General features: G+C 37.4%; 1 protein-coding gene across 1 annotated transcript in view; it reads right to left on the minus strand.

The window, feature by feature from the left end:
• Window positions 1-13799, minus strand: part of FAM184B (family with sequence similarity 184 member B) — a gene marked incomplete at both ends in the record, with an annotated part of 35462 nt that extends 21663 nt beyond the window's left edge. Inside the window, 2 exons of the mRNA XM_084203872.1 lie at window positions 154-912; window positions 13665-13799. Of these exons, the coding sequence (XP_084059998.1) occupies window positions 154-912; window positions 13665-13799 (894 nt within the window). The remainder of the gene's footprint in view (window positions 1-153; window positions 913-13664) is intronic.
• Window positions 13800-14143: the final 344 nt, after the last annotated feature.

Here is a 14143-nt window from a genome sequence, read left to right on the forward strand (position 1 = left end):
TATATCACTCCCATTTCCATTCTAAGCCTCTAAAACTGCTTTACTACTTAAAAAGCATTTGAATCAACATAATCTTTAAAAGACCATCCTCTCCCAAATTTTAAAGAATTGATAATTTTCACTTTCTCAGGCAGAGATAGGGATTAACTCTACCTGTATTCGCTCCTTCAGCTTCTGGGAATGCTTCTTCTTCTCATTTATCTTCTGGCTTTTCTCCTCTAGGTCTGCTTCCAGCTTCTTTACCTGCTGCAGCAAAAAACCTTCCTCAGTCTCTGAGCTCTTCTTTTGTTCTGCTTCTCCTTGTTGACAGTTTGTTTCTGTCACAGATTGCTGCATGGCTACTTTCAAAATCTCTTTTTCTATCTCACAAGAGGCTTCCATTTTTCTTGTTTTTTGAATATATTCTTCAGATGTTTTCTGGTTCTCACTCTTCAGGCCTTGTATCTCATTCATCAGAGTGTGCCTTTCCATACTACATTTTTCATCTAGATTTACTTTTTTATCTAGATTTTCTCCTCGAAATGCTTTGCATTCATTTAGCAGCCCATCAAGCTCCTGATTTAAATGTGGAAGTTTGTTTTCAAAGCCTGCAGTGCTGTCTGCTGTGTCTGCAGAAAGGCCCATCTGAGCTTGTTCCACCTCTGTTCTTGACTCCTTCTCTTCTGCTTGTTTTTTACACAATATTAACTCTGCTAAGGCCTCTTCCTTCAATCGCTTGTGTTGTGCTACTGCAATTTCAAGGGCCTGAATATGCTTTCTCAGTAACTGCTCTTCTTCAGCTTTGCTTTTACACTGGAGAATTGTTTCTCTTGTCTCAGCAAGAATATTCTGAATTTCCTCTTCGTGAGCCTCTCTCAAAGCCTGTATACTGTCCTCATGTTCATCATTCTTAGTGTTCAGGGCATATATCACCTATTGAAAAAGAAAAATAGAAAAGTAAAGTATCTTGTCAGCAATAACCATTAATCCAGTCACTGTATTTATCAAGGTGTTAAACACTAAAAGAGAATTACTGCTACAGATTTATATTTTTCTGGTGGTGCTGGCTTTTTGTGTTGTTTTGGGTTTTGTTTTCTCACTAGGAACAGCTATAAGGGGGGACAATTATACTGAAAAACATTATTAAAAAAAACCAAACTATTTTTTTTTCATTTTGTCAGACATTTCTTTTTTATTTTACTTTTTGCCCGAAATTCTTTTTTATTCTAAGCAAGTTGTCACTTCATGTCGCTAGTTTGATCTCTAATCCAAAGAAGGAAGTTGGGTCCCTTCTCTAGCTAACTGACTTATTTGACCTTATTTGAACTCCAGTCCATCTGACCTTCAGTGCAGGACTACTAAAGGCCACATTGCCTTTAGCATGACAAAGTGCTGGGGACCAGTAGCAGCAAATCTGAACAGTGGAACCTGAGGTCCTGACATGCAGTTCATGTGTACTAAAATCACTTCTTGATGTAAATGGAAGCATGAAAAGAGGATTAAATTCTTCACTCCTGTCAAAACACCATGGAAGATGCACTCCTGGAATCACATTCCTGAGAAGTCAGTTTGGTCAGCATTTCAGGGTAGGTATTTCAGGGTAGGTAACTGCAAGCATCTTTTGACTTGATTCTGAGAAGTGTACAGGCAATGTTTCAGGGTCATTTCCCCATAATTTCAGTAACAGCTATAAATCTCAAAACTGCTTTTAGCAGATTCAAGCAAATCTCTGATAACAGTAAGTAATTTTTCCAAAAAAAACCTGATTTAAACCCTTTAATGCTTTATTTTCTTTTATAAAATCCAGAATAATAATTCTCATGACTGTAAGACAATATTACCCTAAGCAGGCTTCATCTGTTACCATAACATACACCAACTATCTCTCACAGAAGCTGTTGTAGAAGCACCCTACTGCTGCTTCAAAAAGAAAATGCTACTAGAAGCCCACAGAGCCTGAAAGGAAGAGTAAATGCCCAACTTAAATTTACAGCTACATATAATTGCACAACAGAATAACTGCCCTGAAAAGAGACATGCTTGTCTTTTCAGACCTCCACTAGGACATGTGGGGGCTAACCCAGTTTCTACTGGACATAGTTATCTAACTCAAGGAGAACAACACATTATGTAGGAAGTTTTTTGACTTGCTTGGTTAGTTAGGGTTTTTAGGGATAAATTACTGCTCTAAAAAACTAGGTTTGCAATTTGTACAAGTTTTGACAGATATTTTCAGTCTGGCCAGAGCCCACAGAAGTCAATCAAAAGATTCCTAGACAATGTTTGAGAAAATCATAGCCTTAAGTAAGTAGATAAATAAATAAATACAGAAACAATGACACAATGAATTGTTTAATTATGCTAGAGTTGTGGCCCTATAATCTACAAGCCTTTATCAGGACAAGTCTCAGTTGACAGTTCAGTAAGTGTCTTGACCAGAATAAGTGTCACAAGCCTGCAATGTGTTACATAAGTCTAGATTCTGAAGATGTCTTCAGAATTATTGAATTTGTTTATCTATGTCCAACCACTTTTTGTGCTATCTGTATATGAATAACACATTGAATTTCAGTCAACCATAAATGATAGCAAATACACAAATACATCTTGTCAACTTCCTCCCTGGCAGTAATGAATTAGGTACAGAAGCCTTAAAAAGTCACAAATGCAAAACACAGTCTGAATATGTTTCCTAATAAACATTTGACAAAATTGAATAACAGCATCATATTTCAGAAGAACACCAGACAAGAAGTTACTGTCTACATTATACATATATAATGTAGATAAGTATATACATATACTTATCTACATTTAGGTAAATATATTTTGGGGCCTTAGATTACAAGCCATTAATTGCTCTCTGTTATTTTTAGCCATTTAACTTTGAAATTGAAAGAGTTACAGTATACTGAGCAGATTTCTTCATCTCACTAGCTAAAATCATTCTATGAACAGTTCTTATCTATTCAGGAGACAGACATAAAACTCCAAGAAGATTATTCTTGCCCACATTTTCCACACTGAATGACCAGTAATTAGGTTGGGTAACTCTTCAGTTGGGTAACTCTTCAGTTAACTTCAGATGCTGATGATCACATTTCTGTATTTCATTCCACCACTAAAACAGAAATGAATATCCAACCTTTGTGACTCAGACTTTCACTCAGTGATAAATTTATCTAGTAAATCACCATGGACTGTCTCATGCTATGTTGTGTTCAGGATTCCTCTAAAATCTGACTTAATCATACAGATTTCCCAAATTCCACTAAGCATTAGCCTATGACCAGCACCTTAGGTGAGTTATCTAAAACAATGGAAGAGCCTGGCCTCCCTGTCCCATCTATGAATCCTACACTTCTGTTCAATACTGGCTAGAACCACAATGAAGCATTTTGATTTGCGTGCCCTTAATTTAATCTTCAGGCTTGAGTGCTGAAACTGAGTCCTCCATACCTTAACCTTCTTAAAAGATTTAATTTTGAGACAGCTGCTGCTTTCTACTTCAGGAAATGTAAACCTTTCCCAAGTGCCTTTCACTCCCTCCTGAACACAACTCCTATATTCCTATTCCAGATACCTCATTTTGAAGACTGGAGTTATATGAGGTATCTGGTGCTTTATGTACTGAAAGGAAAAATACTGAAAAATTATTGCAAACCTGTACATTGTGTGTCCACTAATATGGTATAAATCCCTTAAGAGTTGTGTTGATAAACAGCTTTTAAAAAGCTGCTCTAAAACTGATCATTTGACAGGACAGGCAGAACAGCTTGCAAATGAAAAGAGCACATCACTGCTCTGGGAGTAACTACCATAATACCAATGGCTTCTGCCTCCTCACAGCTCTCCAAAACCAAATGGATTTGGACACTGTACTGAATTTACAGCACCTGAGTATTGTATGACAGGTTGGTAAAAAAATTATTGCACATATATACTTAAATATTAACAGTGCAGTGAATGTAAATGCATCTTATTTGTCCTATTTTATCCTCTAAATGCTGTAAATCTAAAGAGCATTTCCTTTCTGATTTTCCTTATGGTGATATAAAGTAACAAACAAACAAATAAAACAAACCAAAACAAAACAAAATAGAAAAAGAAAACATTCAACTGCGCCTTAACAGCAATGTTAAGTACTATTCTTAGAGGAACCTGACTATCATAATGAAAAAAAATGGTTCTAGCAGATTGTTTTCTAGCTGAATACAAAGACAATTTGGTATGGAAGGTGGAGTGAGGATACTAAGATGAATCAAAGAAAAGCAAAAGATCACAAATCACTCTTCCTTCAGGCCCAAGCTAGTGAACACAAAACCTTCCTGACAAAAAAAAGAGAGTTAAAGGCAATAAAAAACAACAAAACAGAACAAAACAAAGCAAAAAAGCCCCAAAAAACCCCCCCAAAAACCCCCAAAAAACCAAAACCAAAACAAAAACCAAAACAAACAACAACAAAAAAACCAAAATAATGAGAAAAGGCCCTGGATGAAGGTGCCAAACAGGGTACTCCCAGCAGCACTCTACAAAAAGCAGGGAAGGAGACAAACTTATTTATCCTTTTATCATGGATGAAAGAATATAGATTCATCCTGAAATAAAAGAGAACGTTCTGGAGCAAAATCCTTTTTTATGATCGTAATTAAAGGAAGAAGTTTCTAAGGAAGAAGTTTGCTAGAGGCTCACTGATGCCAGGTGACTCCACACATCATCTCCTTTTCACCTTCCTTTGAACTCATCTACCTTGCTGAGCAGAGCAGAGAGAGGTACTGATAAACATGCCAGCCTTAAATGGTCTCTTTAAAATAAAAGGACAGAAAAATTATCAAAAATAACTTCAGTTATTTAAACAAATGGCTCCTCTATCCCTCAGCCTCCAGGCTTTCTGGAAAATAAACCCACCTCCCACAATTCATTAATTAATGCTCTAATCAGTCTCTCATGTTCTAACACTGAAGAATAATGTCTTTTAATTAAGGTACAGGCCTAGGCTATGATTACCTACAATGCTGATCCCATTTTACATCTATGCTGATTTCATGAATAGGTGGTAAGTGATAAATGATACTGCTCCAAGGTATGACCTGGGACCTAAAGAACTAAGCCTCAGCTCTCTCCTTGCATTCTCAGTAGTTTCCTGAAAGCACAGGAATAATTTCATGCAACCAAATATTTGCAGCAAATGTTAATAACATAAACACGTATGTAGTGTTGTGTAGTATGAGAAGCTTTAAACAAATTATCACTCCAAAAATCCCAAAGTGTTTTAGAAGAGGTGCATGGCATGTATCCTACACCAGAATGAATGCTAATTATGATCATAAAAAAGGATTTTGCTCCAGAAAGCTCTCTTTTATTTCAGGATGAATCTATATCCTTTCATCCAGGATAAAAGGATAAATAAAGCCCTTGAGACCATGGAAGAGTCTCCCAGCTACCTTGCGCTGCAGAACCCTGGAAGAGGTGGTGCAGCACAAAGGTAGCCAATGGCTCTGTACAAAATCCACCTGTGTTTACATCATCTGATGTCTCTTGGGCAGAAGCTCATGGTGCAATGTCTCACCCTCCTGAATATGCCTCAGGCTCATCCTATCTAGAGATGCACAGTAGAAGAGGGCAAGTTGATCTTACGTTCTTCAGATTTGAATATATCACCTCTTTTCCTACACATATCATGTGTTACAGTCAGTCCAAAAACATACAATGAAATACTAATATGTATCAAGAAAGCATAAGCATAAAATATATACAGGTTTCTAATATATTTTGGCACATTTTTTGACTTTTTCTGCTACCCCTTTTGTTTCCTCCCCCCTTTAGTTTAAATTTAATACAAGAAAAATAGCACAGGTACGTTTATTTGGTCCCATCTTTCACCTTTTTATTTTTCTGCTTGGTGTAGTGTAATACTGAACACAGAAAATGGTACTTTAGTGGTTTATGTATTGCACCCAATCTCTCAAGTGTGATCTAACACAAAATGAGCTCTGGCCTAAATTTTACTAAAGAGACATCCAGCTGTCCCTCATTTGTATTTTACAGTTTCTAATAAGCCACAAGAATAATTGCCAGGCAATTTAAGAATTAGGAAGGTAAAACTATATTGCAAGAATATTTCCACAAGCAGAGCAGGTGCTAAAAAAGACACCAATAATTTCAGTACAGAAAAAATATGCTGTAGAACCACAAAAGTTAATTGGGAGTCTAGGAAGTGTCTTGACTGCAATAAGAGTCACAAGACTAATACGTGTTGCATAAACCCCAAAAATGTCTCCAAAATGACTGAATTTGTTTGTCTATGTCTAACCTCTCTGTCAGATGTATAATGTGCAAGAAGTAGAGGATGTATCTGAAAAATTTATGTTCTCTGTCTATTGCTGTCACTGTAGAATAGATGAATTTTTGGTACACAAGTGAAGTCATCAATTCTGTGTTAACAGAAGAAAAAAAGACCTTATTTGCATGGAATTCACTGGTAATTTATCTTTGTTTTTTTCTTACATATCAAGCTCTTCTAGGATATAAACCTGTCTAAAACTCATAGAAGTTTGATCTCAATTATGCTTCGAAAATATGAGCTAATGCATTTCATCAACCAGATTTAAATACAGTGGCGATAGAATTCATTTGCCAAAATAACACTGTATTTTGTGACATGTTTCATTACATCCCAGACTTTTAAAGAACTTGAAAGAGTCTAAATTGCAGACACATGTTCATTGTTTTCAAGAGTTTGACTTGGTTGGTTTTTTAAAATTATTCTAGATACTTACCTGAAATTTTATGCTTCCAAACTACCTTCTGGTTTGCAGATTACAATAAAGCAACACTGGGTACTGTATTTATTGTAAAATTAGACAAAGAGACTTGTCAAGTAAGCTCTCACTTCATTCCCATCTTTCCAACTATTTACTTTAAATACAGTAGTATTTAGAAGTCTTGCAAATATAAGTTGCAGAACTGTTGATTTAATTACAGCTTGAGGTGGAAGAGATTTTCCCCAAACAAATACATGGTTTTGGAGAAACAAATATTATAATTTATTTAAAACACAATATTTATTGCAAGTTTTGCCCTTTATGTAGATCTGTGAGAAGCATAGATAAAATGAGTCCTGTTTCTTCCTAATCCAAACTAAAGCATTATACAGATTGGATAAAATTCTTACTCTCCTGTAGTTTGCATTCTCAGAGAAGATTTTTTAAAATTTAAAAGATTTCTTTATACTTTCTGGATACTTTGCTAATTAAGAAAAGAAACCATCAGAACCCTCAGGTACCTATGAATTTATAATACCAGTTTCTGCTACTTCAGGCACCAAAATTTTGGTTCTCACTGCTGTAAGCAAATTCAACTAAAAGATCACAGGGATTCAAGAAGTGATTGTAAAATGTATTGAATAAAAATCCAGTTAGGGCAAGGAGGTATTAAGATACTCTGCCAGTCTCCAGAAAATCTCACAGATCAATGAAGGCAATGAAACTTTAGACAAGAACACCAGATGCATGTCATACTCCTGTAACTCTCTGGGCACCATCAGAATCAGGCTATTGTCCCAGACTGACTCAGCATAGTGTTTTTTAAAAGATATTTTTCTTTCAGTTTTTGTCCTCATTTTCAAAGCAGCATCATTGGACCCCAAGTCAAAACAGTGTTATGAAGGGCAACATAATAATATACATCATAATACTACACTGTCAATTATGTACCCAGGACATTTTTACACACACATCTGTAACAGTAAAATGGAGATAGATTGAATACAGCCACTATTCATATTCCCATTTCAGGAAGATACTCTTATGAAGCATACACTGAACACATTCTGGGATTGCATCAATGATCATAAAACCAAGAAAGTTTAACCACCATTTATCATCAGAAAAAGTGGAAGCAGTCTGCAAAGAGTGTAGCAGCAATGCATTGTTGCATTGCTATGTCCTGTAGCCTACAGAGATATCATTCTTTTTATTAAAAAATCAGGCATATCAGTACCTTAGTAAAAACATTTCAACCTTGTAAAACATGTAAAAGCATTGGCTATAGTTCTTAACAGCCAATATAAAAGTATTAGCTATAGCTCTTAACAGCCTCAGTAATCAACTGCAGGCTCATAGTTACATTCAAAGGTAGCTCTTCTATAACCCTGTAAGAGGGTTATATAGTTACAACCAGTCAGTGCACAGCCACAGCCAGACGCTGTAGCTTCCAAAGATAATTAAAACAGAAGACTTCGCAGGTAGCAACCTGTTCTAAGTTAAAACTGTGTTTAATTTAAGTACCTAAAAACCAAGTCAGACAAAGTTCTGAATGACAACCACATTAAAAAAAGTCATCTTCCTTCAGAAGAATTTCACCCAGGTCATTAATTTAAGAAAAAAAATCCCTATTTGAAAGCAGTCAGTTTGTAGTTTCTTTATAAAATAAAGGCAGTATTTCCTCAGTAACAGAATTGTGTGGGTTCTGCTGTCTCCAAGCTTTGGAAGACAAATGAATACACATGAAGTAAAATGCCAAGTTTGAACCAGCCCAGAGAAGTTTGAGCTATTGTGCCCACTGGTGGGTTGGATAAATTAACTCAGACTTGGTACTGCTCTAACTACATTCACAGATTGCCAGCTTTATGCACAAGCCACAAAAAAACCCCCAAGACTCACATGTCTATCTGCTTCTACTTAAAAACACAGCTTAAGTAGTTTTCAGAACCAGACTAAAGATAATCTGTTTGTGTACAGGCAGGAAAAACAGTGGGACACTTAACGTGTTTAAAATATGACTGTAGAGGAGGGAACAGAGAGAGTTCTACCTCAGTGTAACAGCTGTTTTAATAAAACATAGAAAATCTTTTAACTAATGAGGATGTGATTGCTGAGGGGGTGGGGCAGGAAGAACATGATAGTTTATGAGGAAAAAAAGGTATTTTATATACAATATTCAATGCTGGAGTGTTCAAAAGCCTAAAATACATAGCTCAAAATATTTACATGAGAATGTCTTCAACTGACTTGGCACTGAATTCTAATTTGGGTATAATTTTCACAATTGTAAAACACTGCACATACCTGCTGGTTAAAAGAAATATTAGGACAGAGGTACTATTCTAGTGTCACTTAAAAAGGGACTTTTAAATATTACCATAAAAAAAAAAGAACATGAAAAAGCTATAAGCTTGCAACTTTCTTTTGTGCAATTAATGGATCATTAGATGTTTTATTGCCTATTGTCTGTATTTTGCATATTAATATTATGCAAAACATGTTGTATATAAACATTAACTAGTATTCATGGATAAAGAGACTTGAATTCATAATGTACTCTCCATTACAAAGTAGTCTTGAGTTGTCAGTTACTAAGACCATTTGATTTTCTGCAAACTTGATATAATTAGTACCAAATTTGCATGGTAAGGAAGTAATTCCAACATAGATGTCATTCTTATCCCTTGAATTAATTTAAATATTAATTTCTAGCTCTCCAAATAAGATACTAGGCTTTTTCCTAATAGATATATGGCTTTAATACTGCTTTTGACTATCTGATCAACACAATTTTATGATATTGCACATGCATTTAATTATACAGGGGTTCCTTTTTAGGGAGGAACTTTCTATAAGGAAAAACATAGTAATGACAAGCTAAGAAATTAGCCTGCACATTCTTGTCAGCTCATAGGCAAAAATAATGCTAGCTTTGGTAGCAAATTATACACAAAATTAATGAAAACAAATACATCAGAAAGTACTTGGGGATATGGATGGCTGATTTTGTTGGTCTTGTTAGGACATAATTTAAGCAGTTTTATAAATAGGTTCTCTCTATTTGCCTACATATAAATAATTTTTTATATTCCTTGCCCAAAGGAAAAATACTTTTGTTCCAAAAGCATGATTCCAGTTTTTATTCTATTCTGCTTCATTTTTGTAGAATATTGAATATGTCTCTAGAGAGCTGAGATCAAAAAGCCTCAGGCACACAGGAGAGCTCTGATAGCATAAAAACTAACTGCACAGCAGCTCAACCTCTGTAAGCACTGGTTACTGAGTACTGTTAGCACATCACAGCAAACAAGGTCAATAAACTTAAACTATGTGAAAAAGGCCACATTTTTCAACAGGAGTATGAGTAGACCACAGAAGTGCTCTGTTAGAGCTACCCAGCTGTAAGGTGCTTCCAGAATAAACCATTAAAATTTGATCATATTTCATGTCTACAACCAAGAAATGTCTGATAGCTTTATGGCAAACAAAGCAGGAAAGGTTAAAAGATCTAATATATAGCCCTGCTACAAGACACTGCTGTGGTGTACACAGCTTATGCCCTCACACGCATACCAGGTCACTTGTTAATTCTTCAGTAAATTTCTACCCACAAGAATGAAGCTAACAGAACTAAATATGAGCATATTAGTGTAGAAGTCAGCCATCCCTCCCTTAACGAAGGAAAGAGGGGTTTGCCTTTCTGGCTGATTTTCCACTGAAGCTTATTAAATAATGGTCATATTTTCTACCTTGCTGACTGAGTGAGGTGCTAAACCTCCTAGTGACTGCTGGTGAAAGGCAGTCAGAACATGTAACATTTCGAACTGCTCCACACAGAGTCATTAAGGAACATCTGCCTATGTTGCTGCTTCTGGAAGAGGAACACACTTGCTTCCCTTTGACATTTCTTTCCCCTAAAGGGAAAAAAGGGTTTGCAAGCACATTTTACCAGCAATTAACTTTTCCTTGCATCAGCACTCTCTTCCTCTCTTACAACTCACAGTATCCATACATACACAGAATTTTTGCCAGACTACTGGACTTTATTTTTCAGTAACAATCTACTTGACCAGTAATATTGCAATTTAAAATCTGTTTCTCACAACAAGGCTCCCAGATTTGCAATAGAGAGTCAGATGAACCCCGAGGGAAAAAAAGTATTTGAGAATAACTTGTTTTCTCATTAAAAAATACCCCTCCATTAGTATCCAGGAATTTGTTTCTAAGAAGGAAACAGAACTAGTTTGTTGCTTAGGTAGCTCTCTCATCACCAGGTACTGTCACTTTTCTAGGCATTCATATTAGGCTTGGTTTCAGAACTGCAGTCCAGAACAGCAGGTTTTGTTTGAGCCTCACTGGCAGAGGTTTGAAAAGAAGCCTGAAAACACAGATATCTGCAGTGCTGTAGCTAGTTCCTGTCAGCCCTGTCCAAACTGCCTCTGTTAATGAAAGCTGATCCTCAACACTCTTCTTCAAGAGTTCATTTGAATTTCTCATCCTATTTCAAGTAGAAAGGACTATGCTGAGAAACCGTAAGCACATGAAAATCCCTTAATAGCCAGTAGATATTACAAATCCATAACCTGAGGCAGCAGGGAGTGACACCCCAAGTCTTATAAAAGTCACCATGCATCTTAAACTCCACATCATTGCTAAACAGATACAGAAGTACAAATAACTGGGAAGCCTGAAACAGCATGCCATGAGTCCAGCGTCTGATGGAGAAGTTTCATTATTGGTATTACTTAATAAGTACTACAAAATCATGCATTCTGCTACAATCAAATACAATACATATACACCCATTTCAAGAGAAGTGAGCTACAAAAAATTAGCAGCCTGTGGCTCAAAGCGTACAAATTATTGCTAAAGGTTTGTATTTTTTGTGGCTACAGCCAAAAATGTGCAGAACAGAAAAAATGCATGACTGAAGGTATGAAAACTTCCTATATTCTCCCTCTACAAAACCAGAAATAGCAGGGCAGTAGATTGGGAGCAGCTCTCCGAGTCTCTGCCCAAATTACTTGTTGGGATTCCCTGGATCCTCGTATTCCCCTAACCAACACCTTAAGACATAATCAGCACTACAGGCAAGGACAGAAACTCATCACCTCACCCAGTTTGGTTCCAGTTGATACCTTTATGTACTTCTTTGCCTTTGAGAGTAGGAGGAGGCCCCTAGTGACTAACAAAGAGAATGGAAGTCAAGATCTATATCTTTTACCTAATTTAGATATTTTGTATTCATCTCAACTGGCACAACACTAAGTAGATGAATAATAAGATCATTATCTCCTCATCAATGAGAATCTACAGTCACTGAGACAGGAAGCTGCAGCTGTGCAACAACACACAGCAGTATTGCATACTGGGTTAGAAACAAAAAGGGAAGTACTATGGGTCATTTAAATTTAGAAGAGATTTTATTATAATCATTCAGACTGTAATATAACCAAGAAAACAGTGCTTTAAAAGGGAGCTCTCAAAATTCCTAGGCCAAAAATTCCTATAACAAATTTCCCATATAGCCATTTTTCAGTTGATTTGGTGTCAAATTTTACTTCTTATGTGCTTGCTTTTGGTACTGCATTAGTCTACACAGAATTCAGAAGGGAAAGCATGTGATTTAAATTCCAGTTAAATTCTGTAAGTGTAGTGTTATTGCAGAGAAAATTGCTTCCCAAAAGCCACATTCCAAACCAGAATTATTTGCTTACCAGAAGTATTTTTTGAGCTTCAGGTATAAATCATCTTTATTTCAGATAGCTGAAAAGCATCTAGAGGGGAAATTCTATCAAAACTAAAGAAATCAACACACACATACTTTAACAGTAGAAATTTAGCAAAAGACATATGACAAAATGACTTCAATAAAATTATGCAATGTATGGGCAAAAGTAAGGATTCTATTGTGCATGAATTCTATTCAAACATACAATCAAAGAACCTGCAAAGTATTGGTATAGTACAGACGGTATAATATAGGAAGTATATGTAAGTAGAGATAGCTCTTGTTTATGTATTGATGCACATGATGCACACTATCATGTACAGGTATCATGAGAATGATAGCACTGTAGCTAGTAAGCCATTCTAACTTGAACATCTAAATGACCATATTATTCTTTGACCTGCATTTTCAGTCAATGTTTTTTCATTGCTAATAAGTCTCTATCAATTGCAGCGAGGTTACAGACCATGTAAAAGCTGCATTAGTAAACAAGGGTAGTAAATAGGTTTTCCTCACTGACAAAGATACAGCATTAAGAATAGGTTAATAGACAACTGCCATTTCCTACCTACTTTCTCTTATTTCTTAAGACGATGTGGAAAATAACCGAGAGCTCAGTATTGACTAAAAGTTTTAAGTACAATATACCACGTAATTTAGTCCTGTCTCTTCTCCAACTCTTTTTACAAACGTCATTTAAAGTAGCTCTTCTTATGCACATCAGGAACAATTAGCTGCGAGTCAGAGTACTGCTGTACTGTAGTACCACGCGTTGGCTGCAGCTTTGCAACAATATTACTTGAGAACAAATAAAACTCAAATTACTTGCAGTCTTCGTAATTCTAGCAGCCAAGCGGATACCGTCAATCCCTCCCAAGAGCTCCCAGACAAACCCCGCGTCTTCGCGGAGCTGGAGCTCTTCGTTATGGTCGCACGGTAATTAGAGCAGTTCAGTGCGAGGCGTCCATCGGCTGCCACAAAGGCACCCCCTAAGGATGGGCTGCAGCCCCCGCGGGGATCTGTGCGCAGGGAAGTTTGTGCACACCGACGTTCTCTCAGCGATAACCTAAAAAGAGAGGAGCCGCTTCCCTTCCCTCCTCTCACACAGGGGCACCAGAGGAGACAATTCCCTGACACGCCCGGCCAGGGCAGCCTCACCTCCCTGGAAAGACTGCAACAGCGAGACTTACCTTAGTGAGCTGGGCAATCTTCTTGCACATTTTCACGTGCATTTCCCGATTGCATTCCTCTGCCGAGCTGCTGCGAGCGGCTTTAGATCCATTGCAAGTCCCGGGCTGATGAATGTTGTTTATGCCAGAGGCCATTAGGCTTGAATTTTAATCACCTCTGTCTGCGTAGGCTCCGGGTAGCGCGACCTCGGCCCCGCAGCTCGCCCCCCGGCTGAGCGCACCCACAGCCCCCGGCTCTGGAGGAACTTCAGCCCCGACCAGGGCACGCTCCAGCCGCCGCCGCTCCCCCTCCTCTGCAGATGTCCCAGTCCTTCAGCAGAACACCCAGGCGAGCAGGCAGAGAACAGCATGTGCGAGCGTCCTGATTGGGATTTTTTTTCCCTCCCCTTCTCTTCAAATGGTTGAGCTTCCGCCAGGAGAAGACGCCGGCGGCTGGGTGCTACAAATTCCCCACTGGAGACGCTGAGCCAGCCTAGAGG

This window comes from Fringilla coelebs (genome assembly GCF_963513975.1).
Source record: "Fringilla coelebs genome assembly, chromosome: 4".
In the NCBI taxonomy this organism is placed as follows: Eukaryota; Metazoa; Chordata; class Aves; order Passeriformes; family Fringillidae; genus Fringilla; species Fringilla coelebs.